This window comes from Falco naumanni, chromosome 13 (assembly GCF_017639655.2).
Source record: "Falco naumanni isolate bFalNau1 chromosome 13, bFalNau1.pat, whole genome shotgun sequence".
NCBI lineage: Eukaryota > Metazoa > Chordata > Aves > Falconiformes > Falconidae > Falco > Falco naumanni.
In genome coordinates this window covers 7,066,290-7,093,986 of record NC_054066.1, presented here as the reverse complement: position 1 = coordinate 7,093,986, position 27,697 = coordinate 7,066,290, and the positions used below count along the sequence as shown (strand labels likewise).

The window sequence follows — 27,697 nt, the reverse complement described above, 5'->3', positions numbered from 1 at the left end:
AGTTAGTTATTTAGTAGTAATTTAAAATGAAATCTTAGCCCAGTCCGTGCCTAAAGCAAGCACAATATTCCCAGTGGCATTTCTCTGCTCTGGAGAGGAACACAAAATATATATTGCTTTTGAGATCTCCAAAGCTGAAGAAGGAGAAAGCTTGGTTGGTTGGTTTGTTCGTTTAATTGTCAACTGATTTGTCTCCTGGGTAAAGCACACATGCTGTGTTTTGTTGCCTAGGTTCCCATGTGTGCGTTCTGACTAAATACCAGAACAAGATCAGGATTTGTATCAGAAAAGTAAATATGTGTAGATGAGAGGACACAACCTTGAACTGCAGTAGGTCCTTCGTCCTGGGCTATCGCTGGATGGACTGTGGAGTGCTCGGCTGGGTAGAACTCCAGGTGTAAATTGCATCTGCTTCTCGGTGCAGAACCCGGCCGTTAGGCAGCGGACGCTCACCCAAGACGAACACAGCTCTGTCATTTAGAGAAGTCTCATTCAGAGTCAGGTTCCTTAGACATCAGTTGTTCAAGTACCAGAGAGAAATGAGAAAACCAAAAAAGGATATTCTTTAATTAATCCCCATACCTATTCATTTCTAAGACAAACTACTATCTGAAAATTGAGCAGGAAATAGTTGGCCTAAGACATTACGAAGTACATGCAGGCAAACTTCCTCAGTTCTTTCTGTAGTTTATCTCTAGTTGTTTCTTCAAATATGGGCAATTGTGGAACAAACTTAAGTCAAATGGTATTTATATTGAGGTTGCATCTGCAGAGAAACAAAAAGCCTTTCAGAGATTCAAATTCCCACTCTTCAAGTTAATTTGCTTTAAAAAATTCTACCTCCGAAGTCATGTGTATGGACATATTCATAGTAGATTAAATAACTTTCTGTTATTTCAGTGAGGACTGTTTAGATATTACAAATACATGTCACAGCAGAGAAGCATAACATCTGTCTTCCTAAGCATGCTGCGGGGTCTGCAGCGTTGCACCTCTTAGGAGAGCAATCCCGGCATCAAAAAGAATTTCCGCTGCTTTACTGATGTTATAGCATCGAGATGGTGTTAAGGGAGAAATTAGTGAAGTAACAGAGCAACAGAAAATCCTAAGTCAGAGGAGTTTAACCTGTGTTGAGTGACCTCTGCTGTGGTAAATTGTCATAAAAGTATTTAGTACATGGGTACTTTTTGAACAGATGGGGGGAGTTCCCCAAACTATTTAATTTCACTGCCTATTTATAGTGAGTTTTCATTTTCACCTCCCTTAATACGTGTGAAGTTTGATGGTAAGCAGCTGTGTATGAATGAAGTCTGAGTTCACAAACACACTGAAAAATGTATTCGTTACAAGTCTAAGGGATGCCATTATTTTTAATTAATGCCTGAAGTTACAGAGAAGATGTTGATAAATTGCTAGAGCTTGGTGTTGTATTTGGAAAGATACTACTTTGGAGAATTAAACTCTTGAAATCAAGAACAGTATTAAATGGAGCAAAGAAGAAAACTCCCTGTCCTGCCCAGGACTGCCGGTTTGATCTGTCTGTGGTCTTTACTGGCATTACAAAGCAGGGAGCATATCGTGCTGACAGATGTTGAAGTCAGAAAGACCAGGATGAGATGGAAAGGGCCCAGAGGATTTGTCCCTAACTTGACTCCTGTCAAACTGTCTCTCTGACAAGGATGTTTTTTCCTGCGGTTGTAAGCACACGGCCCTCAAGGGGCTGAGTGCTTTCATCATTGCTTGCTTTTGAAGGGGAAGTTGTTGGACATGTGCCCAGTTAAGCTGTGAGTAGGGTGGGTTGAAATGCCATGGAAGAAGGCCAGCGTGCACTTTAACCTAGCAATATTTGGCTTACATTTGTCGTGTCGTGATAAGGATGGGCAGTGCTTCCTTCTATCATGAACGCTGGTGCTCGGTAATTGCAGATACCTTTGTGGTCATTGTGAGGAGCCTCTGCTCTGGTTTTTAATCGGGGAAGTAGATTAGAATAGACGTGGGAAGAAGGTTCCAAATTTTCGCTTCTTTTTTTGTTTTGAAGTTGAGTGTTCTCTAAATACTCTGTTGAATCTGGGTTTGAGTTTGCTTTGTGGCCAGTAGAGAAGAATCCCTAACTATACAGTTACTACTGCTTGTGCTGCTTCAGTTGTGTGTTATCACTGAGGTGGAGAAACTGTCCAGTTATCTAGTAGCTGTTATGTCAAAGAGCTTGTCTGCAACCTCATTTATTTTTCTTCTGTGGCTTGGGATAATAGGCTGTGTCAGTAAAGAGACGTGGTTCTGCTTTGTAACAATCAAGACTTAATACCTGTTTTATGTATAAATAACTAACTACTCCACCAGCAGTGGGGTTTTATGTATCTATGTCCATATATCTATACACATGCACAAACACGCAATTTTTTAGTATGTCCTGCAATTTTTTTGTACAGCTTTATAAGTTAACGAGTGCTAGTCTATAGCTTGTGTACCGCAGTTAGATTTGCACAGGCATCCATTCTTTAGTACGTGAATTCATGCCCAGAGTTGAGGTAACATTCCTGACCTGAGATGCGTGAGGGTAGGCACCTCCCGTTGTGGTGCAATGCCTTTGAAGAGTTTGCTGTAAGTTCCCATTGCATACGTTGAGCTCCCATCTAAGTTGCCATTCTGTTTAGCATCTGGAGTGAGGAAATGTGTTGGAAAAACACTTACCTATTTAAACATCTCTCTCCTTCATTCCTGTCTTTAACCGTGTCTTATTTTAATGTAGTGATACTGGTGTATATATTTTTACTAGGCTTAGTGTATGAATGCACAGGAATATTCTTAAATATCAGGTGGGCTAAAAGATGTACTCCTGGTTTTCATTAGGTTTCAATGCTTAAAATCAGTGAGAGTTGGAAAATGTTATCTCATGCTTATATTTATAAGGTTTGCTAGCTTTTTAAGTTGAAATAGGAAGAGTGGGGGAAAAGGATAAGATCCTTTTTCTCATTTACACAAATAATTTAGTCCACAGTGAACATTAGTGTCACTTAGTGTCTGTTTAGCCAGTAAATTTACAAATGAAAACAAAGGGCTCCATCTACGGTTTCTCTTGTAAAATTACAAGTAAATGTGTTAGTAAAAGGGAAAAATTAGGATTGCTTGTAAGTTCTTTTTTTTACATAGATAATAGGAAAAATCAATGTTTTAAATGTATTGCTGCTATTTGGACTTTGCAAGCATTATTTGTGTGTTAACCTTTGAGAGTTTAATGTTCACGTTAGCACGAGTATTCAGCCTGCTCAACATATTGCTACACCGAAGAAACATTCTTAGTGTTTTTTTGGTTTTAACCTAAATCTGCGTTTTGTTTCAGGATATTGCCCTACGGCTGTTTAGCAACTGGGGATCACGCTGGCCTTATCGAGGCTGTGTCTAGCTCAGAAACCATTGCTGACATTCAGTTAAATAGTAGCAACGTTGCTGCTGCTGCTGCCTTCAACAAAGATGCTCTCTTGAACTGGCTGAAGGAATACAATTTAGGGTAATTTCTACAGTTATTTGCTCGTAGTGTAAGCTACAACATTCCTGTAACTTTCTTTTTCAGTTTTGAGGAATGTGTGCCTCTTCTGGCTGGTTTGTTACTAGTTATTTTTCTAGTATGTCACATTCTGACTCAGTTTCATGGTGCCATTAGAATTCAAACAACGATTCAGCTGAAATTCTGCCATTTGCAGCATTTTGACTGCATGTTGTTAAGTTTTACTAGATTTGGCAAAACAAAGAAACCCAAGAAAAATACATGGGTCTCAAGTCTTGATGTTGTTGCCTTTCATAACATTTGCATTTCTCCTATTCTCCCTTGTATAATAATAATAAAAAGAGTATTATTTTTTTTACAGTGTTTTCTCTCAAATAAGTCTAGTTTTACAGCATCCTAATGGGTTTCTGGTTTAAACGAGCAAAAATCCTTATTGAGGCACGACATGAATTACCAGTAGCGTGCACTAATCTTGTTTGTCTTTGTGGTTATAGAGATGACTTGGATCGAGCCATTGAAGAATTTACTCTGTCTTGTGCTGGCTACTGTGTAGCTACTTATGTATTGGGGATTGGTGACAGACACAGTGACAATATCATGGTCAGAAAAAATGGTCAGGTAAAAATCTCTTCTGTAAGCAAAATGACTGCAGTATCTGTTGTGCAAGAATTATCTTGAGAACTTTTGATTTCTTTAGTGTCTCGGTAAAATCAAATCAACATGTTGCAACTGATGTCTTTGTTTACTGAGAATTGGAGAGAGCTTCAAAGAAAGGGAATGTAAGACTAGTGGAAGGTCCAACCAATGCCTGTTTCGTAAGCACTTTGATATCAAGTGAGGCTGTTCTGTAGAACTCTTTTCAGAACATCCAGATGGCCTGTTAATGGTTTGGATTCCTTGAGTAAAAGTAGTCATTTGAGCAGTGTAGTTTTCCTGGAGTGAGTCTCTGCAGCCCACCTGTGCAGGCATTTTCGATACAGAGCTCAGTACCAGCGTGATGCTGTGACTGAGTTTCAATGCCTAGAACCTAGGTAAACTTAGAAATGTATTTTCTTGTTTAATTGTTACTTTCTACTGTAACTTGTCTCATTTTACTTAAATTATTCCGCCTATTAAACTAGCAAAGATTATGAAAGTGAGAGGTTTATAGATATTTGCATTATTCTTTTAAGTTTTTACCTACTAGAAGAAAGCTGAAGTGCTCTTTGACTGTAAAATGGGAGAACTCTCACAAGTTTCTTGAGCTTAACTTAATTTCTGCTAGCTTTGCTCCTGTCTTTTATGTAGGAAGTCCTTGGATATGATGTTGAGCCTCAGGGGCTTATTGTTGGGCTCATTGTTGCTCATTTTTCTATGTGATGTTACCAGCAAAGATGTCTGTTGGCAGACATCAAAAGCTTAAACCTGAGATAATCTTTTGCATGCAGATTTGTAGCAGTGGTCCTTGTAAGACTGTGAATGTTACCACTGATTTAAAATAAATTTTGAAATGTTTTAAAACTAAACACTCCCAAGGGGTTGAAACCATGGGCTACGGAGAGCAGCATTGTGAATTAACTGTTCTTGATACCAGTATCCTATGGAGAAATTAGAAAAATGAAGCATTTTACAGAGGAAATTAATTTTCACTTCTGGTTGCTTTTTAGCTTTTTCATATAGATTTTGGGCATATTCTTGGAAACTTCAAGTCCAAGTTTGGAATTAAAAGGGAACGGGTACCTTTCATACTCACCTATGATTTCATTCATGTTATTCAACAAGGGAAGACAGGGAACACTGAAAAATTTGGTCGGTGAGTGTTATTTCAATCTCTTCCTTTTGTAACCAAGATGATCTCTGGTGATAAATTCCAGCCCACCCAGGAACCTGTCTGGGTTTGGTTTGACCATTTGTACTGGTGTGGGAGTGCGCTAATAGGCGTTTAGAATCTACTGATTGCATAGACATATGCATATACAAATGCATGAACGTGCATTTGCAATTTACTATCTGCTTCTCTGCCTGAGCTAGAGTATATACACAAATTACTTCGTACAACAGAGGTTGCAGCTCTGCAGTGGAAAGATAGAGTTCCTTTTTATCTCCTCTGGCAGGGGATGGCACGTTCTTCTGGGCTCATCTTGTTTTACCTTCAGCAGCACTGGGCACTAGGGAGGGATTCCGCAGACTGTTGTTCAGGCGAGATGAAGCACTGGAGCTGGGAACAGGCTCCCTTCTGCCCTTTCTGCACATCGGTGCACATCCAGTCTGCTGATGGATCCCAGCCTTGCTTGGATGCTTTGGCACATAGAGCCATGTGCTCGTAGTCCAACACTTTGACATGCCCCTTCCCATCTTGGGTTAGAGAGCTGCAACGGAACACGAAAGGGAAAACTACCCTCTGTGATCCCGCCTGTCGAGGCAGATTTTTCTTTTTCCTTTCTGTGTCATTCTCACCAATGACGGGAGGGGCATTCTGAATGTTTTGCTCTCACTTTGCTATCAGTTTGCACAGGAAGAACTTATTAACAGACATATGGAATGAAGTACCTGGGTATGGCTTGATAAATCTTATGGCTGCTTCTGGTGGAAGAAGCCTTACGTTCATTTGTAACGGTGTGCCTAGTAAGAATGGAAAGCAACTGCCAGTGACCCGTGTCTCTCCTGGAGAGTAAGGAAATGACCCTGTGGCTCCATTTTTAAAACCATGAAGTAAAAGCTCTTAGGTGACTGTGCTGCTGCAAGAGCTGTGGAATACAGGGTACTTTAAATGGCAGTAGGATTCCACTTTCACTTGAAAAATTCTTCAGAAGATAGATGGCAAGTTATACTTCAAAGAATCAACTTAGTCTGAAGGGTTTTTCCCATTTCCTGTGGAAATCTACGGATCTGACAGTGGACGATGACACATTTGGGGGCACGGAGCAAGTTTTCAAGTGTCTGCACAATGGGTCTTTGTGCTAGATGTGGCTGTCGGTTCGATTGTGACCGTGTTTGCAGGAAGGAATTACATTACAGAGACAGGCTGGATTGGTAGGGACTGCTGGAGGTTTTCCTTTTTCCACTGTAGATCCACCATACGGAATCATCAGGGCATTTCACCTAACAAATTCTCAGGGAGGCAGGACACTGGCATTACCTTTGCTATTTTTTTGTTCCTTCTGAAGAACAGTGGGGTTTTTGGTCTCGAGTGCTGATGCTTTAAGGACTTGTTGGAGAGGCAAGGGATATTTTGGTGAGAATACACTGGAGGTTCCAGAGACATCTCTATCTCTGTCCCTTCTGTTACTGGGTTCCTATGATGTATGTGTTAGACCAGATAAGAGTTGTTGGAAATAGTTATATGTGTTTGTCAGCTCTGTAAGTTCTCATGTGTTGTCTTCATTGCATGTGCTTTGTGGGTGAACGTGAAGGTTCCGCCAGTATTGTGAAGAAGCATACTTGATTCTGCGAAAACATGGAAACCTATTTATTACACTCTTTGCACTGATGTTAACTGCAGGGCTTCCGGAGCTAACCTCTGTCAAGGACATCCAGTATCTCAAGGTAAAGTAAGATGTACAGCTCAGCAGGACCTGGCATCTCTCCAGTATGTGAAATTTGATTCTAAGACGAATACGTTTTTATTGTTGCCCATTTCTGTCAAGATTTTCCCATAGTTCTCAAAGCTTTCAGCTCTATAGAACAAGGTCTGTGGTCAGTTCTGGTGGTCAAAGGAAACTATGAATGTATGTTCCTCTGAACCATTCTGTAATGAGTTTAGCATTCCTGCATCTATGCTATGACTGTGCTATGACTACAGTCATTTCAGGGTGTCTTATGTCCTGGCTCATGCACAAGCACAGACCTGTAAAGATGAAATTTATTTGCTTAATTCTTTAGTTTTATATTAAACCCAGAAAATATCACTGATGTATCGCTCGATGAATAATAAGTGAAAAAGTGTCAAAACAAAAAACCCCAACAAAACAGAATGTGGTTTATGTGGAAAGGTGAAGGAGACCTTAACTGTGGCTTTCAGAATTCCTAACAGTACTTGTTTTCCTGTCATTTTAGGACTCTCTCGCCTTAGGGAAGAGTGAGGAAGAAGCACTAAAACAATTTAAGCAAAAATTTGATGAAGCACTCCGTGAAAGTTGGACTACTAAAGTAAACTGGATGGCTCACACTGTTCGAAAAGACTACAGATCCTAGAAGATTTTTGCATTTGCACTAAGCTGAATGTTACCTTGATAAGTGTTTTTAAGGGGGGTCTGTAGCATGGACCAACAAAACTTATTTTAAACAAGAAAGAAAACAAAAGATCAGCAGAAAGAAATAGGCTGAAATAATTCCTGAGTCTTTTGCACTCTGCTTCTGAATGCTTCATTCCAAGACTGTCTCTACAAATATTGAACATCCTGGATAATCAGTTCCTGCTGACTTTGCACGCTGAGAGCTACTAGGCATTTTTAAAAATTCTCTGGTACTTTATGGAGGTGTAAATATTTGGTTTTATACGTTAGGGTAATGTGCTCTAACATACTCGGGAGGTTTGAAGACCTCGAACAAAACTGTTGTTTGTTTGAAGTTGGGACTTGAAGAGTAAATTTTTTTTTATATCCTAATCTGGCTAAAAATGACCATATTGTGTATATTTTTCATACAAACCCTGCCCTACTGGCACAGATGCATTAATTCTACTGTAAATAGCAACCACAGTATTGTTGTACTGCAGGGAGCTGCTTAATGTCTTACGCTGCTGCCGAAAGAAGGGGGGTGTTCGGAAGATGTGGGCGGGGGGCGATGCCACCACCAACACACCTTGGAACATGATGCAGCGTCCAGATGTTCAGGGTTGCGGGATTTTGTTCCTGTGACACACACACACACAAGAAGCCCTTCAGTGAGAGGAAAATTAGGCCAATTCCAAATATGCCTGAGAATCCCTCATCGGTAACACTCTCCCATTTGGCCTCTGGGGCTTTGTTTTCAACTCCTGAAGAGACACAATTATTTTGGGTTCAGCAAGAAGCTCCTTACAACCTTACGTTGGAATTCATATCTCAGATTAGTTGTGCCATGCAAATGTACTGACTTGTGTATGGACAAACTTTCATTAAATGTACCACACAGAGTGATTTTTAGAGCAAACATACCAAAACCCCCAATTGTTTGGAAAATGAAGTGTTTATGGAAAAGAGATCATTCTATAAAACACCAGTGAGAAGTTAATCTTTTCTTTCTGTATTTATTAAAAACTTGCAGTAATGTTGCTTTACCAAGATATATATGTTGAAGATGGTTGCTGAAGAAACTGGATTTGTTTTAATTTATTTAGTGAGGTACCAGGCTTTTAGGTGCTTAAATGGAGAGCAAATTTGTGACGTGCAATAGGGAACTGCTGGTTAAAAGATGTAACATACTGTTTCTGAACATCAGCAAGGCAGACTTTAACTACTGCTTGTTCTCCAAGGAACACTGGTAGCTCTCAATTCTTGTTGACATTTGAAAGAGAATTAAACATATATATTTACTTTTTGACTAAACAGTTGTTTTGCATAGAGATGTTGTTTTATGTAGGAATTTAATTAAACGTGGTTTTACTTTGTTGAAAGTGATTTATTTTTGTTGTTGTTTTGGGGTTTTGTTGTTTCTTTTAAAGGTCAAGAACCTTATCTGGAGCCAGGAAAGCATTTTATGCAGTGGTTTGGTTCTTTTGTCCTCAGCCTTTGGGCTAATCTCTCTGAAAAGATCTCTGCTTCTAGAATATTGTGAAAGAGGTTTGATTTTGGGTTCTGGTTTGTGGCTTGTTTGCGTTTTCTTTAAAAAATAATACAGTGGCATTTAAGGTGTGGCATGTCCCCCTTTTTAATTTTTGTATTTTCCATTTTTAAAGCAGGTGGGAGTAAGGGTAAAGAAACCTGCATTGCAGGTGACAACTCGGAATGCTTTTGCAGGTTCACCTCTCAGGGATGAGCCTTACACGAAGCAGTGTTTATAAGGTCACGAGGGTTAATTTTGTGATAACTTCATGTTGGAGTACTGGTTTGCTGAATTGTATTAGTAAACAGATCACCACTTTCCCTGGGTTTCTATCATCTGTGCTACAGCTTATGGCACACAGGGTTTCATTCAGAAAATAAATAAATAAATAAACTGCTCTGTACAAAGTAGGAGGGAAGGCCTGTTCTCCACCGTGTCTCCTCCAAGAGAACGCTGGAATTCTGTCACGTGAGCCCGTTAATTATTTCTGTACTTACTTCCCAATATCCAGCTATACTGTTAAAATGGTAAGTTAATTTGGGCTGAGTGGGATCGTACTTTTTTTCTTTTAAGCCATTAATTTAGACAGTTTGCAGAATTCAGGAGGCATCAAATGGTCAGATTGTAATATGAGAGTTCAAAGAATTTCTTCGTAACGGTGAGTAGCAACATAACCTTTTTAAATGTGGAAAGGATGTAGCTTTATGCAGGTGTAGAAAAGAAACAAAAGTTATAACTTTGGTCTAAAATACCTTCAGTTGAGAAGGTCTCGCATTATGTTAATTACTTCTAATCTAGACTGCGCATTTCCTTGGAAAAATTACCTTTCTTAAACCAACTCTGCTCCTCAAGGCCACCATTGTACAGGACAGGGGGAAAAGATACCTAGACTGCTTTAGAAACAACAACTGAAATTTGGTATATGTAGTGTGTATATCATATACATTATTCTATTTGTTTTTTCTTTTGATTGCATGATTACTTGATGGGTTTGCTTTCTTTACCTTGTGTCGTGTGATTTGTGACAAATGGTGATGACTGCTGCTTTTACAGTCCTGCTTGTCCTGTATTTGATTTCCAGGGAAAGAGCTCCTGTGAATGTGCCCCTCACCACTGGAGCTGCTTGCTTTCCCTTTGATGCTTTTATCAGTTTTATTGATGATGTACAGATTGCCAAGTCATTCACGTTGTAGCGAATGCCTTTGACAGAGCCTATTCATATATTTTATATAATAGAGTCCAATATTCCTCTTTAATCTCCTAGAGCTATTGAAATTGGTTAATTAAATAGTACAGGCTCTTAATAATTAATATGTCAGGCTATGATCATAGCTTTATTCTTTAGGAATGATTTCAAGCCTAAATCTTTCAAGTATGTAATCAGTATTTCTATTACTTTTTCACAATATATTGTATTAATATAATAATTATGTGTCTGGGCTGGCTTTAAAATCTAAAACTGAAATTCTTTGCTCCCAAAATGCCCTCCAGTTGGCAAATTTTCTTAAAATAGTTTGTCTGGCATAATACTGCTGAGAGGCGGGGGAGTGGAGCTGTCCTGATGGAAAGCAAGTTTTATGAAGTGCTGCCATACGAGACGGCAGGGCTGCGTTGCTGTTGGACCTCACGGTTTATATGTGCCTGTGGTGGTTGGTGATTTTGTTTTTTTTTTAATAGACAAATGTGCCTCATTCTGGCTTGGCTCACGATAAAAGTCAGATTGAGCTCAAGGTAGTGGTTTATTGCCTGATTACAGCACTCACTGATGACTATTTAATCGTTTGAGGCACATCTGCCTGCTGTTGGCTGGGTGGGTATCACCTGGGCTTGCGGTTAGTAGTGAAATTGTTTCTCTAACTGGAGTATCTTTGCAGATCAGTCACGGTAAGATCATAATTGTAGACTCTCCAGTGATTAAATGGACATAGGAACTGCTGGTCATTCATGTTTTGGTCTGTCAGGTTGGAAAACCAGCCTTGCCTTTCCTTAGAGAATCCGTTCAGGTGGCATGGATGCGAGAGCTGACGCCGTCTGTGGGAGCAGCGTGTGTAACCGTGCCCACACGGGTCACTGCCCTCGGGGGCACAGCCCCGTACCCCTTACTTCAGGGGCTGGGGACTCAGCAGAGCTGGGGTTTCTAACATTTCCATGGGGACTTTGAGGATTTTTTTTGTATAAAACAGAGTGCACAGGTGGAGCAAGAGTGGTCTCAGGAATATGCAGGACCAAGCAAATTTTGTTAGCCAGCCCAGGAAAGATGCAGTAATTTCAACAGCTAACGCTACTGCGGAGACTTGAGTACTGCGCTGCTTGCGCTGCCTCCGCGCATAATAAAAATTTTGTCGTTATTCCTTCCAGGCCTGGCTCCACGACTGACCAAGAAGAGGGTATGTGCTCCTGCTGGTGCTGAGCAGGGAACGGAGGTGCCTTGCCCACGTTACTAGCTGTGCTTCAAACAGCATTACGGCAAAATAGCACGAGCTGCTGGTGAAGCCAGAAGAGAAGGGTTTCCCTTTGAGCTGGGTGTCCATGCTACGATTATTTGGGTGCCTTTCCAGCCCAACAGCCCACGTGAGGAACTCGCTGTCTGTCCTCTTGCAAACCACAGGAGGGAATTCTGCCCGTCGGATGCTGTTAGAACCGTGCTTGTGAAGTCACCTCTAGAACACTTGGCTAAAAGCCGGCTCAACTGTGTAACCTGTTTTAGCAGGATTTACTGGATTGGACTGTCAGATGTAAAATAATGCTACTGTGATGAGTCCTTTGTCCTTTCGGTCTGTCACCTTGCTTTTCCTCGGGGGACTATCTGGGGAAATTTCCCTTGGATTGCTTGATGAAGGGGGATGGGAATGAATATGTATTTATTAATTCTTATTTCTTAATTTTTATATCTAAGAAATACACATTTCTTAATTTCTTATTCTTGGGAAACCTGTGAAGGGTCACAATTTCAGAATAGCAGTCAGAGAGAAATGAAAAAGGTTAATTCTGATTTGCCAGGCATCTTTTGGCTTTTATGAAGCAAATGAATGGAAGCCATAGTCAAGCCCCATGGAAACGTAGCACAAGGATGTTGGTGAGAGGTAATCTTAATGTTTGGCTTTAGAAGTCTGTGTTTGGGCAGGGCAACTGGGCACGTGCTGCGGGTGCCCAGAACCACCCAGTCTGGGCAGAAGTGGGGAACCTGGTAGTGGTTTCCGATGGTGAATCCTGCCTGAGGTTTTCTTCTACGGGTCTGACCTGACGGGCTTTGCCCCGTGAGCCCTCTCTGAGCGTGCATTTGCCATCTGACCGCCTGTGTGACATGGGCAAAGCAGCTCATTCTTGTTTCTGAAATTGTCTCTTCAACTCCGTTGCATAAGGAGCACTGGGTGTCCTTTTGACATCCCACGGGGGGAGCTGGTATTGCTTAGGATACTGCGGAGTGTGGGAATGTTGTGTGCGCAGCTCTGGGTTCCTCCTGTCGAAACCCTTTTCCAAGGGGAAGTGCAAAACCGCCACACAAGAATGGATGACGGAGTTGAGTTAAAGTGCTCTCTAGGGACAGAAAAAATACAATTTGGATTCCAGTTCCCTTACCAAACATTCATTGGAACAAAAATGGAACAGCGCCAAAAGGGGAGTGGGGAGGACAGAGTCCTTTCCGTTGTGGACTAGTGGATTGGGAACATAGGAAAAGGAGTGGTGAAACAGAGGTCCAGACTCCCCGGCACATGTTCTGTCTGCTTGGCTAAATAAAAGAACCGTTAATATTAATGTCTGTGTGAGATCAAGTCTGTTTAGCCTGTTCCTTACCAAGTAAGTAGCCAGGAATTCACCCTGCGTACGGAGTCGGGCCGGTTGGCCTGGGAGGAGAAGATGCGTGCTGCTAGGTTTGGGGCGACCCGCTGCAGCGGCTACTTCCACCCTTACCCTTTATGGATTTTATATGGAATTTATGGATTCCATAAAGGCAAATAGTCTCGTGTATGCCTGGACCTTAATGCCACCTACCGCTGCGTGTTGGCTACTCACCGTGCTGGGCAAGTCCTTCCATGCGTTGGGAAGGGAATGGGGACAGACACCTCAAGGTGTGGGTTCCACTGGTACGCTTCGACTTCCAGCGCTGTTCTACTTGGTGCTGTACTACACAGACCTTAAACCCAAAGAAAGCTTAAATACTTTGTGAGCTGTGATCATTATTGCTCCTTTTAAGGAGAGGTGCTGGATCGTAAGGAGTTGAAAGTCTGTAACAAAGTTCAGAAGTTCTAGAAGGGAATTTGAATGTAATCTACAATTTTTGTGGCTAGGATAGCCTATAAAAGCCCCCTTCTCCCATCAAATGGCATACCAGTGTTAGTTGATTTAAAAATAAACAGTTTAATGTTCCAGAACACAAACAACAGCGAAACGTACCTAGACATTACAAATAAGCGTAATGACCCAGTGGTTCTGCATTTAATACTCACTTTCTCTATTGCAGCTCAATGGGATAATCTTGTTTCCTCAAGAGGAAAAACAAAACTCTGGAAATGTTTCTGAAACAATTCCCTGTTCTTAATAGCTCAGAAACTTTTAGCTCCTACTTACAAATCTTTGTTCGCAGAGTTTAAGCTAGCTGAATTAGTGATGGTACATCTGCTACATAACTACAGCATCGTTGTAACTGCTGACGCACACAGGTTGCACAGACCGACGATCCAGTCAGCCTGAACGGATCCCAGCTGTAGCATTTTGGATGTGGTCAGGGACCAGCAAGACACGCGCAGCAAACCTTTAATCGCCTCTGCATACTTGACTCTTTGCAACCAACATACTGGAGCCAGCATTGTCTCCTCTGTCATAATGGTCGAGCAGGCTGTGGGCAATGAAGCTGCTTTCCGAATGCAGCGTCTCGCATTTCTGGCAGACGAGGATTTCACATTTCGGACACATTTTCCCAGAGGGCGGCTGCCTTAAAGAACATATTTCCTCCCGTGCTGGCTTCAGCTTTTTGGAACCTTTCCTGTGTAAACATCTCCTCTTGTCTTCAAAGAGCGGACTTCTTCCCTGAGGCCTAGAACAGTCGGAAAGGTGAGGGGTTTAACCTGTGCGCTCCCTAGATGGATGAGATCAGCAGGAGCAGCGGGTGTGTGAAGTGTGAGCCCTTCCCGAGGCTTTTCCTGGGACAGGAGGAGCAGGTGCAGCCTGTGGGCACCCCCAGAAAACGGGAACAGACAGGAAAAGGAGAGTCTGGCTCTGATGCTGAGATGGCAGTGACAGGGCATTAGTTTCAGAACAGGGTTAAAAGGATTGTCACCGTTTAAACAAAAAAGTAAAAAAAATTTTAAAAAGTCATCTAGCTAGGTAGGAGCTTTCTACAGTTCTTTAATGTACAGCTTTTCTCTGGCTGATCGTGGCATGAGCCTCGTGTGTTTGCATGAAGACAAATTTCATACAGCTCTGTGTGTCTGAATTACAGGCTTCTGACCAAGTAGGCTTCACCTATGCGATCATAAAGGTTCTTTTTATACTTGTCATGCACTAATAATTATGCTGGCTAGTAGATAAAACCCTGTATTACACTATCCTTGAATAGAGATGGAAGGGTTGAAAGAAAAGCACTCTGGATAGAGTTATTTACCATTATATTATATAAAATCACAGAATGGTCAGGGTTGGAAGGGACCTCTGGAGATCATCTAGTTCAACTCCCTGTTAAAGCAGGTTCACCTAGAGCAGCCTGCAAAATAGTATGTCAAAATCAGACACTAACCTACATAATCCCTTACAAGAGCTCACAAATTGGTGCTGAACTGTAGAGATTATCTGATTTGGCTACAGCACTGTGAAAGTTGTAGGCCCTGATGACTTAATGTTTATAAAAAACAACTGCTATGCAACATCTGTGGAAATACATCCAGCAAAGTCTGAAGACTGGCTGACTTTCCATTAATGTGAGTGTACCATGGGACAAGGATGCTATGTTACTGTTTTGATTTTTATTTTTTTTTTAATCAAACTGGGGAAAACCTGCATTCATCACTTAAGACTAAGGATCAAGGCCTAGAAAGCATGATTTTACTGCTTTGTTTGCACTTGGCTGTCTCCCAAATGTGTGCTTCAGTAAAGTTATGGACAACAGGGAAAACTCACAGCTGTAATTCAGTAATTCCTTGGATGTTTGACTATGTTTCCAGTCCAGTTCCTTAGCAGTGCAGCAAGATAAATCCCAAAGCAAAGCCCTTGGTATTGGTTGTTCTGCAATTGGATCAGTCTGAGAGAAGAATGTGGCGCTCAGGATCATTTCTGGCTAGCGTATTTTAATCTTATGTTGAGCTTGTAACCAGCTGCTGTGGCTATCAAGCTTAATGTAGTTAGCTGAGTAATTGCTGAGACTTGCATGTACTTCCTGCTAAGACAGTAATTTCATGATAATTATCAAAGACAGACTCCTTTTTAGGAGATCTGTGCAGAAAACTGCTCTTGTAATGGATGAGAAAAGGCATTTACTGGAAAACTCCTGATCTTAGCATGATGCACACACCAAGTTTACCTAATGTTAGGGAAGAATAATATTAAGTACAAAGGCGCAAGAAAAGAATTTCAAATCCTGTAAGAGTGATGGTGATAGCTGAAAGCTAATACATGCACAAAGTAGTTAGCTCAAACTCATTTTTGCTTTGGTTCATCTGGTTAAAAAATGAATAGTTTTGAATTGCTTGTGTCTCGTCCATCCCCCCATCCCTGGTCCCCCTTCTTCTTCATCTGTCTGAAAAGTAGTAAGCATAAAGGCACTATTACAGGAACATAAGCAATAATTATGTTCTGGTTCAAGAGAATTGGTAGTACTAACTTTGTCAAACAGTGATTTTTGGCTGCTGCCCGTGTGTTGCTACTGCCTGTTACACCCTGGAGCTGGGTGTACTGGCACAACTAACTGCGGCGATGTTGTTCCTGGAAAATTGTCCTGGGTTGTCACACCTGGCAGCGCCTGTGTGTATGCGGAGGAATAGAGATGCTGCCCCTCCAGATTTCTCTTGCTGGGTGGGAGAAAGCATAGGGAATTGGTTACATGACAAAGATGTAGACACACAAGGTCTGGAGACCTGGATTTCATACCTACTTCTGCCAGTGACTTGCTAGTTTTTTAGGTTAAGTTATTTAATTTGCCTGTAACTGTCCCCTTGTGTGTGGGACAGCTAACCCAGCCTGGGTGACAAAGGGATCTGTGGCTCTTTGAAAGGTGCTCTGGGAATACTTACAAAATTTTTGTTAAAAATGTATACAAAACTTAGCCTTGGATGTACTTACAGTTTATTCTTAGGAGACCCAGAGAAGAGGCTCAGTCCAGAAAATCTCTTCTTAAATAGCCGTGCTCGCTTTTTTTGGCTGTGCTTCCCATCTCCTGTGCTTTCTTCTGGGAGTCCCTTCTTTCCCTTGCGCCAGCTCGTTTCATCTGCCATAACAGCAGCACCTGCTCAGATGAGAGCAGAAGTCTGAGTAGCTTTTCGAAAGCCTCTTTCTAACTGTGTTGCGCCTGGTGACGTTTGGATCTGTTCCTCTCCAAACCTGGAAGTGTCCAGAGTTACGCAGAAGGTTTAGTCAAGATCAGTGAGCAGCCGCTTTCTGTCAGATGGAGCAAATACCAGCTTTGGAAAATCCTGCAGATACAAGGCGACTCTGGATATTCTTTCTCAACCACTGTTCCACGTAATTAGAGAAAGTAGGCTTGGACATTAAATACAATAAATATTTCCCTCTACGCGCTCACTTTCATGATCAGGCTGGTTGCTGAAAACGAACAGAGGCGGTGGCTCATTTGGGAAAAGCAAAGAACCAGGAGCCAGTGAAACAGTTTTGTGCAGAAAACAGAAGCAGTAAAACGAATGTGAGATGAAGCAAACACTGCAAAGCAAAAACCAGAACCCTTGAAAGATGAAGAACCAACAGGGGATTTTAGTTAAGGCTTGGAAATTATTTCCTTTTTCTTTTGATAAAGCAGTTGATTAGTCTGCATTTCCGCCTTGCATTGCTTTGTCTCCAAGAATTAGCCCGTTGGCCTCTCTGATTGAATTAGTCTCTCTGCTCTACATTTGATACTTGCTAATTGCATTAACTTTTGGTTGCTTGAGGTGGAGGGTCACATTCACCCCGTCCTAATGACTGGAAGTGGTTCTCTGTTGCTACCTGTTCAAAATATTTTCCACAAATCATCCAAAACAAGTCACACAGCGTTGGTATGCTTAAAAACAAAATTGGCAACCGTTCTGAACTATGCACTCTTCTGATTTTACTCTTCATATCCTCCTCCCTTCCCCAGCCTTTTAAGAACAGTTCTCTGACCAGTTCTTACAGCAGGACATACACAGGCCGTAGGGACTCACTATGCAAATGCTTTGCAGGATCAACATGTTTTGCATGAAACAGTTTCTCATTGTGTTAAAATAATTTACCAAAACCGTATGTTGACACCTATTAAACAGAAACTAAAATACCTCGAAGGAACAGAGTGACACACCTTGCTACTCCTGCTTGGTAACAGGACAGCCAGCTTTTTAAGAGAACCTAGGTAAGCTGGACCTGTTTATCCCACAGAAATGCCAGAAAAAGGCTATTTATGAAAGAAATTATAAACAGTTCATTGACCTGTAAAAGGAAGCTGTCGTTAAAGAATGGCTGTGCTATTAAAGAATGAATAAAAGTTGCGAATGAAAGAAAATGACACGCCTCACGATGCTAGACTTCAGATTCTAATTTGTGACAAAACGATCTGCAAGTTCAGGACCCATTTTAGGCACACAGTGGTGCTGAGGTGAAGCTTTGCAGAACAGAGCAACCTGTAGCTAATAAACCCTGCAACCGGGGAGGCAGGAATCCTCCTTGCCTCTGCCAAGTGAGCTTCAAAGGCGTCTCCTCACAGATCTTCCAGCAGTAATTCTGCTTGTCTAAAAGATCAAGAGAGGAAAATGTAACGTTGAAAGTACATGTGTACATACGCGGAAACTGGTGACAAAGAATTGAAGGTACACAGAAGGGGTTGTTTATACAGCCTTTTAGTAAATTTTTTTTTCCAAAAAATTGTACTTTGGACATAAATTGTATAGTATTTAATTTCTTTTCTTTTAAAGCTGAAGTTGTCTGGCTACGTTGGGTTTCCAGCATAATTAATTCTAATGACATAGGGGGAATTCCTCCTGTACTTGAACCCTATGCTTAAATGTGTTGCCAGATCAAAAGATTTGAATATCCAATATTTGAATAATTAATTTATTTGCCTTGCTTTTCTTCTCTGCTTGAATCTGGTGAAATGTGACTACTGTTGCTTTCAGTGCACCAATTAATTGCCCTCACCTTTCTCACTTAACAACAGCAATAGTGCTTTTTTGTTTTGTGAGCCAGATTAACCAGTAACTGTTGCTGTGGTTAGCCTTGAGATTTATTGCATGGTCAGTCTGTTAAACTTACAGATTACATAACAGGTCTTTAAAACAGGAATCCTACTTGTAGATCTGGGACAAAACAAGTTTCCTTCAGATGAAGATTGCACAGAAGCATTTTCAGGAACCTCAGCGTTGTACATGCAGGTTGTCGCTAGTTGATTTTAAGCAAGATCTAGTACCTGCAAGACTTCAGATGTCAAAACTGATTTGCACTGATGCTTGCTGTTGATGGCTTTTATCCCTGGACTACCTGAGCAGTGTATTGGTGTCTCTGTGACTGCCATTATATTTATAAAGATGACTTCAGGACAAAGTATGAATTGTGGATGGGGTTAGAAACACCCAACAATTTACAGATGGGACTCACAGGCTAAAGATGCAGGAAACTTTTTCAGAAACGGACCATTTCCACAGCCGTCCCTCCAGCTGCAGCAGCACACGGCAGCCCTGGCCGGGCCGATACCCCTGGGGTAAAAGAACCAAACAGAACAAGAGGTAAAATCTTTGTGGCAGGGACTGTCATGCAAACACACAGGGTAAAAGATGTCAGACAGGACAGGAGGTCTGGAGGGAGGAAATGATATGACTAGCAATTGGGAAAGATTTCTTTGTCCCCAGGATGCAGTTTTTCTGATCCAGTTCTGTGTCTTAATTAAATAAAATTTGTTTGAACTAATTCTGATCATATTATTTTTCCCACCACAGGGTGTCTCTGCATCTCTTCTTACACCAAAGGCTTTGGTAGCCTTTCATGGCAAGCCGTGATCTCAAGGGAATGTAGGGTTAAAGGGAAATGTCCCCCACTTTAACTGTGGACTGACTTCAGGATTGTGAGCCGCCTTGGATGGGAATGGTGATGCCTTCATTAGCCGGCAGGAAATTCTTCAGCAAGTAAGGGCTTAGTCCAATGATGTTATTTAATTTGGTTTTGAGTGCTCTCCCGTATCAGACAAAGCTGTGGCCATATGATGTGGTGCACTGATCTAGCTTAAGTTTGTTCTGCATTACATTCACAACATTTGAAGCATTATCCCTGCACTGGCACACTTTTGCTAAAGCAGGCGATGCCTGTCTGCCACGTTACCTTTATGCTTACGTGGGTATTTTCTGTTCTCCTTCAACTGGGATAAAGCTGGCATGAAGCCAGCATGAACACTGGATCGTGTGCTCTGGATAGTTTGTATATTTAAACCGTTTCATGTTGGGTTTGGGGGTTTTTAGGACTTCCTTCAGTCTTACAAGCTTTGGGCTGGCATCAGTAGTTACTTGTTCCACTCTCCATATAGCAGGGACGTGAAGCCACACCGCAGGAAGGTCTGGGCAGTGGGTGCTGCTGTGCCAGCAGCTCCTGGCCACGCCAGCCAGCCATGGCTCTTCACTTCCTCGGGATTCCAATGTGGTTTGGGTTTGAGGAGTAAGGAGATAGTAAGTAAGGAGTAGCAGGTGCTCCCAATGTTGGGGTTAAGTCTGTGTGTGGTTGTTGGCGTGGCTGTATGCTATAGGCACATTATGTAAACATATCTTTGTCTGGGAGGTCTGAAAAGTAAACCATCGTCAGGAGGGAAGAGTTACGGAGGAATTCCAGATGGGAAGTGCTGAGCTAAGCGGTCTGTGGATGGGTATAGCTTAAAGCTAGTCAGGAATCTTCTGATTGTCATCAGGGCATGTCAGCTGGTTGAAACTCCAGCTTTTTGTAGAGAAAATCCAGTTTGAAGTGTTTTTTACTGCCATTGGGAAACGTTTCCCAGGGCCAGGCTGTTATGAGTGCAATATGTGAGCGAGCCCTCAGCGATGTGGTTGAATGTAGAAAACTAGAGCTCAAAGTGCTGCCCTAAGTGATATTTATTTATTCATGCAAATGATTAGCTTCAGTGGAAGAGACAGAATCTCACCCTCCAGTGGCAGTAGGTATGATGAGTCTTCAATGCAGTGAGCAAGCTCTGAGTTGGCAGAGGCAGAAGGTCCTTGTGGCCCCGCTGCTCTGGGGTGTTGCACCGCTCCAAGGGGCTGCTTCCCTGTCTGTGCTGGTGGCTGGGGGCTCGCACCTGAACCAGGCTGCGACAGCACCTCAGCCTGGATTTAGGTAATAACCAAGTGTCCGGTGGCTGGGCTGTGTGCCACTGCTGTGGGTGCTGTCACACGCGCTGGGTACTTTCTTTTTCCATGAAAATATTCAGCTGGTTGATGATACCCAGTTTGGAAACGGGGGCTGATGTGCCGCTCACCCCTAACACCTGCACCTTTGCCTGTTGCTTTGAGGAATCATCGCATGCAGAAGACACAGATTTGATGTGATAATGCAGATGCATTTATCCCCAACAGGAATCCCAGGATCTGAGGTCCAGATACTTGCAGAAGCATCTGTTCTGGCTGTGTTCTGGGTAAGCCCTCGCCCTGATTAGGTGGATGCCTGGTTTTAAAGTCTTGTGCTAGCTGTCACTGAGGCTGGCGGAAAGTTAGGGACAGCGGTGACCGGTGGAGTGTCTTTTTAAAATTAAACCGGAGCAAGGTGTCACTGCGGACAGCAACATCAAGGTCCCACTTCTTGAGAAAATGACGGCGTAGGCTTGCCGCGTCCTTGGTGTCTGGCTGGAGCCCGTGATGGCCGCAGAGGGGCACGTTCTGCCTCGGGTGTTTGGCCCCGCACCGGGCCGGGGGCGAGCGAGAGCAGCGCTGCGCTAGCCAGGGGGCTCGGGGGAGCTGGGACGTGGGGGCTGCGAGGAGCCCGAGCCAGGAGCGCCAGGCCGGGGCCAGGGTGCTGTTCCGCCCGAGGGACGCCCCTGCCGAAGCACCCACGGCTGCCCTCGCTGCCCACCCGCCGCCGGCTCTGCCCCGCGGTACCCCCCGTCACGGCCCCCCCGCCCTCCCCCATCCCGGGGGGGGACCGGGCCGGTGGCTGCAGGCACGCACGAAGGTCTCCAGCTGGGACCCCCGGCGGGATGGCCCCGCCGCCCCGGGACAGCTCCCGCCCGCGGGGGGGGGGGAGGGGAGGGGGAGGGGCGGCGGCGGCGCCCGTCCCTCCCGGACCTGCCGGGGGTGGGGAGGGGGCCCCGCCGCTCCCCGCTCCGTGATGTGCGGCGCAGGCATGCTCAGTAGCCGGTGCCTACCCCTCCTCTCTCCGCCGCCGCGCCGACGGTGCTAGGAGGCTGCCGGCAGCGGCGCCGAAAGCCATCTTTGCCGGAGCCGCCCGGCGCCCCTCGGTCGCCGCCATGTGAGTAGCGGGGCGGCCCGGCCCCCCCCACCCCCACCCCGGGGCGCGGGCGGCCGCGGGGCTGTAGGGCTCGGGGGGCGCCGCGGGACGCTGCCCTGCTGCTCCCGCAGCCGGGGGGCGGCTCCGTGCGGCGGGGGGGCTGGGGCTGGGGGCGGGAGGGGGCTGCGGCGCCCTGCGTGGGGGTCCCGGGCGGGGCCGGGGGTGTGCGGTGCCCGCAGCCCCGAAGTCCGGTGTGGTGGTGCTGCTGCTGCTGCCAGCAACCTGCGAGCCTCGGCGGGTCTGCGGGGCGTACCCGCCCGCCGGGCAGCGGGAGGGGGTGGCTGGCACGGTACCGACCCGGGTCGGCCCGAGGGGCAGCGCGGGGCCAAGACCCTCGACAGGTCCGAGGCAGCGATGCAGAACTGCCTGAGTCACCCGGCGGAGCCACGGCCAGCGGGTCCTGCCTGTCCTCGCTGTTCCGTGAGACGTTCCCTCCCCAGGACTGGCAGCCTGAGCAGCTCAGCTCCATCCCCAGCACCCACGGCCTCCTGTCAGCAGCGCCGGATAATAATCCGTTTCTTCTTGTTTGCATCTCTTCAAACACCTCTCCCGAGCCCTTACGTTGAGCATCAACGCTTTAATTAACGCTCTCTGCTAGGCAGTGCTGAACCCCCCAAAGTCAGTGCTGAAACAAGTAAGTAGGGGCGGATCAGCCCCCTGTTCATTCACAAAAGAATTCAGGTGGCTTAAACACATCATTTCACTATTGTCTCAATTCACTGTGCATTCCCAGTGACTCCTAAGGGACTGCCAGAGAAGATGGCTAAAGCAAAGAGTCACTCATGTGCTGGTGTATGAGACCAAATATCTGCTGGTTTTGGGTGGTCTTGGAAGAACTGGAGCTTGGTTGGTTCAGAGAAGATAAGGAGTGGAAACAGTCCTGACAATCTGTGATCAAATTACTATTAAAATATTGCCAGTAACTAACTGTTCTTCACGAGGGGTTTTCAGAATAGTCTACCATCACATATCGTGAAATGTTTGCTTTTTTCTTTAATGTTATCTCCTATATAATATCTCAGACAATAAGCTTTTGTCTATGTTGTCTAAAATGTTTCCAAAGCAAGGAACTCCTTGGAAGGAAAAAAAAATAACTTATCTAAAAGAAGATTCCTTAGGTAAACACTGAACTCCATCTAGCAAAAGGCAGTTCATTGTAAGCTTCTGTTGCCTACTTGTGCTTATATCAGGAGCCAGATGATGACATCAAATACTTTTATTTATATGTGAGATTTTTTTCTATGATTAATACAAGAGTTTGCTGCTGCGGTATTATATGACCGAAGCTGTTAAGACACAAAGCAATAATTCAGATAATGTTTAACTCAATCGGTATATGTTTTGGTTTTGGCGTGTCTAGGTTTTCAAGAGAGCATTTCTAAATAAAGCAGAAAGGGTGACACTAGTAGAACTTGGTCGTACCTCTTCTATAGGGGACTTGCATCAGACTTCTGACAAAAATCAGAAGAAAAAGAGAAGGCAGTTTTTGCCTACTTTGGCCATATAGACTTCCAGTCTGATAATTGAAACGAAGCCAAGACAAATAAGCAGCTTGTCATTGTCAGTTGGCTTCTGTTTCATTGCCAGATATTGTAATGAAAACTTTTTTTTTTTAACATCTGCATGAATATCATGTCCCAGTACCTTCTGAGTTACTGATGAACAACAGAGATAAATGTGTATTAGCTACTGACTTGTAGCAGCAGTTTGTACAGTTGTAGTTCACAGGGCTGTAAAAGCTAATTGCTAGTGAGCACCAAATACTCTGCAGAGGTTACTTCTAATCTTACACCAATAGAGTATTGCAAACACGGACTCTTCTTGCGTGTATACAGACATGTGCATGAGACATGACACTGTGTCTTCAGCGTGTGGGATCTAGTGTCAGTGAAGAACTCCTTTGCTGGGTCAAGTGACAGATCCATCTCTCCTGGTGTGTTGTCCTCTGAAGTAGCTAGCAGGGAGTGCTTAGGGAAGAGTACAAGAAAGCAGTGGGTATGCAGTGGTATTCCCAGAATTCTTCCCCAGCTGCCAGGCATGTAAGGCTTGGGGAGTGTCTGAACCTGAGGAGAGTTCCTTATCGTTCCTGACTCGCACTGGGTTTTGTTGTTCTTTCAGGAAGGTGTCCAGTTGCTCCATTTGCAGCGTACTGCGGCACAGAGCTCCACAGCTGGACTGGGCCGGGTGCGAAAGCCACGTCCTATTGTTTCTGAGCTAGCAGGTAGCAGGTTCTGTCTGACCTTACTCTCATGTTGGAGATCAGAGAACAGTATTCCTTATTCACCGTCTTCTCTGGGGTTCATGATTGTGTGTCACCCCAGCAAACCTGCACTGATTTACGTGAGGTGGGAATCTGTGGTCTCTGTTGCAGTGAGTACGATCCAGGGCAGGTGAGACACGTTCAGGTAACAGACATCTTTCACCTTGGTGCAGGCAGAGGAGAGGATGCTGTGGCATAAGAAGATTGAATGAAAAGATGTAAGAGGGATCTAAAGCAAGAATGGAGATGGGTTGGACCATACCAGTGCCGCTAGGAAGATTGTTCCAGGTGTAAGGGAGAGCACGCAAACTTACTTAGAGGAGATATGAGGAGCAGTGAAGGGAGATGAGGAGAAGAAAATGGTGCTTAAAGTTGGGGCACTTATAAGCTTTGTTCCTCTCTGGAAAACAGACTGACAGCGGCAGGTGAAGTATATTGGTTTGTTTCTTTTACAATGGTCACATCTCAATAGGTAATTATATATAGTAGAAGTTCATGACATCATGGCATCTGTTGTTTACAGATAGGTCAGTGAGCAGACAGCAGGGTGCCTTTGATTACATTAGTCCAATACAAATGTGCTCTATGGCAGGGTACAACTTTTGTGAGACAAGGAGCAAAGCAAAGCACCTGGCTCTCCCCCCGGCGGAATTGCCTTGCTGTATCTCATTCCTCGGGTAGCAGTTAGAGCTTTCTGAAAAAAAACCACCCAAACCACCCAACCCTTCTGCCTATTTTAGAGCAGCAAGGAGTAACATCCTGGTGGGGATGGATAGGATTAAAATGGTTCCAGCAATTGTAATGAGTCTGTTCTGGTTGAATGTCTATTTGGTTTCTCTGAAAAGAATGGCATGGCTGTGGTCTCCTGCTGTTAGTAGAGCAGTACTTAGCCCTGGTTTTGTGGGCATAATTTTATGAAACTCAGCAAAATCTCCCTACCCTGCCCTTCTCTTGTACTGATCAGCGGAGACAAACCAATTTAGTACAGCTCTCTACCCAGTCCTGACCCCCTGCTTTTGGGGAGCTCGGTGGCTTACAAAAGTGAGTGCAGCCAGTGCATGTCCTAGGGAAGTATAACTAGTGTAAAGTGGAGGGGTACATTTTCTAAATGGTACATCTGTTCTGTGCTGCTAAGTGTCTGTGTTCCCTTAGAAATATGTTCTAAAAGAGCTCCGGAAATCCACGGTGGCAAGAAGATTGGCGTCCACCGGAGCTCTCAGGGTTTTACATCTGGTGGCCAGCTGCCTCAGACCCAGACAAGCTACATTCAGTCTTGACGTTTTCTGACTGCCTCCCCCATCAGCCAGAGGGACCAGTGGTTTTGAGAGTCCTGTAGTATTGGTTCACACAAGCATAGTTGTGACTGACTGGGTGGTTGTTCTCATTTAAAGGATGTAGTGGAGCTTGTAGTGAAAATAACCAGGCTGTACTCGGTGGAGCACAGCTGTGTGCAGGAGAAGAGGATGCTGAGGGGTGAAAGGGCCCCGTTTTCAGCATGGTTCTATTCTGACCCTTGTTTGCTGGTTCTAAGACTCACAGCTCTGAGTAAGAGCCTTGAAGTAAGGGCGTTAGGAATAGGAGCTGTTGTTGTTTGCCACTTTAAGACCTCAACAGAGGGATGTATGTGTTGTGTTCATTGTTTTTTTCCCTTCACTGGCTCTTTTGTGGCATCATGCACACAGGCATCTTCTTTCTGTCTTGCATTAGAAATAGATGCTTCCAGCCACATGTTAAGTGTTATTCCTTATACGCTTGCCATTTGAAAGAAGGGTGGCCCGAGCAGGTCATAAATCTTTTGGATATTTGGGTAATGAGTCTTTTAAAATGTAGAGATCAAACTGAATGGTGTCTTGAGGACCTCAGTGAAGAAAATAATCCCAGAATGGGCGCAACTGGGAATTACATGTGACAAGTACAGACAAAGTGAATGTCACAATAAACATTCTTCAAAACAGGCTAACATGAGGTGCATGAAACCCAAATATATTTAGTCCAGCGGTCCCTTTCCTTGTGACTTAGTGCTCATTCATTGTGTTATGCATCAGCCATAACTTGTTGCTGTTGACTTCCAGGCATTTTGCATGGATAGTTCCAGCTGTGGGGTGACTTACAGGACACTTAATGTGGCTGTAGTGGAAGCTGAACTGGTTAACCAGATGAGCATTTCCCCTTTTTAGATGCTATTTAGATAATCAATGTCTTCCTGAAAAATCAGTAATTAGGCTGTAGAGCACCAGGCACACCCATGTTTGTGTGGACGGCTTGGGGTGAAGAGGCATGGCTGAAGAAAGGAAAGTGATGTATGAAACATGTTTTCCCCTTCCGCTGCTGTTCTGCCACCGTTTGTAGGATGCAGAACACATGGAGGTTTCTCACTGACAGCTTTAGCCAAATGCCAGCGGTGCCCTGGAAGGGCCAGTACAGGCTGTCCCCAATAAGTTCAAATTGACTGAACTGCTCATTTTAAGCAATTACGACTTAAAGAGAATATGCTCCCACCTACGTCATTCAGTGCTCTCTACTGTCATTATTTGTAGTCATTACCAGCAGTTAACTAGGCTGGTGTTTTGTAATGATGCAATTCCTTTTTCCCTGATGTTTGTACTTGAGCCCTCTAAACTCTTTTCCATTATCCACTGAACACCCACCAAATGATTGCAAGGTGGTGTTTTGGTTTTTTTTAACTGCTAAGTTATGGCAGCCTGATGTTTTTTCTGTGTAAAGTAGTAACTCATTGAAAAAGATCTGTCTGTACATTTGCAAGTAAGTGTTTTGTCAGTTGCAATTATATTGTAGCTTCTTGCACTGGGTGAAATAATTAGAATGAAAGTTCCTGACCAAATGATCTGAATTATCTGATCAAGTTCCTTTATCTCTTCAGATGCAAAATTCAATGAGAAATATGCAGGAAAATGCAAGTATTTTTATTTCAGAGTAAATGAGAAAGAAATTTAATTTATCATGTGTTACCTTACAGCTGCTTGAATCAGTATCGCAGGGTCAAAAGGAACTCTTCTAGAAAACAGACATTCTCCTACGATAGCCTTTTAGAAGATAAATCCCACATTGTTTCAGGAATTGGGATGCTGGGGTGTTTGTTGTTTCTTTTTTTTTTTTTTTTTAAAGTACATTCTCATCTATTGCAGCGGTCTCTAAATGTAAACTGGTAAATGTATTGGAATCAAGTGCTTTCACTGCATGTTTATATATCAGAGCCATAGCTTGCTTGCATGTTGGAAGCACCAACTAGCTGACAATTTGTGTTTGTGAGGAGTCGGTGCTTCACCAGAGTTTTTATTATTATGAAACACGTCAATACCATGCAGAATTGAGACAGCCTTTGCAAGAAGCTGGAGACGACAGAAACAGCACTGGTGGGAATACACCGAAGGCTGTGATGTGTCCTGCTTCATCAAATGATGTCCTTGTGCTGGAGTCTAAGTAGGAAAGGAAGTGTCCACAGATTTTACAAAACTCTTTACATGGTCCAGAAAAGATATTAAGAGAGGAAACAGACAGCAATAAGTGCTGTACTGAAGTGTTGTTAGTGCCTGATA

General features: G+C 43.7%; 2 protein-coding genes across 13 annotated transcripts in view; both read left to right on the top strand.

Moving 5' to 3' along the window:
- Window positions 1-9,080, top strand: part of PIK3CB (phosphatidylinositol-4,5-bisphosphate 3-kinase catalytic subunit beta) — a 101,051-nt gene extending 91,971 nt beyond the window's left edge. For all 12 annotated transcript variants that reach the window (XM_040612536.1, XM_040612546.1, XM_040612544.1 and 9 more), the window contains 5 exons: window positions 3,341-3,508; window positions 4,000-4,123; window positions 5,152-5,297; window positions 6,898-7,030; window positions 7,541-9,080. In XM_040612536.1, the coding sequence (XP_040468470.1) occupies window positions 3,341-3,508; window positions 4,000-4,123; window positions 5,152-5,297; window positions 6,898-7,030; window positions 7,541-7,678 (709 nt within the window). In that variant the 3' untranslated portion in view covers window positions 7,679-9,080. The remainder of the gene's footprint in view (window positions 1-3,340; window positions 3,509-3,999; window positions 4,124-5,151; window positions 5,298-6,897; window positions 7,031-7,540) is intronic.
- A 12,586-nt stretch (window positions 9,081-21,666) lies between these two features.
- LOC121097025 (vesicle-associated membrane protein 2-like) overlaps window positions 21,667-27,697 on the top strand; it is a 54,345-nt gene continuing 48,314 nt past the window's right edge. The window contains exon 1 of the mRNA XM_040613747.1: window positions 21,667-21,841. Within this exon, the coding sequence (XP_040469681.1) occupies window positions 21,840-21,841 (2 nt within the window). The 5' untranslated portion in view covers window positions 21,667-21,839. The remainder of the gene's footprint in view (window positions 21,842-27,697) is intronic.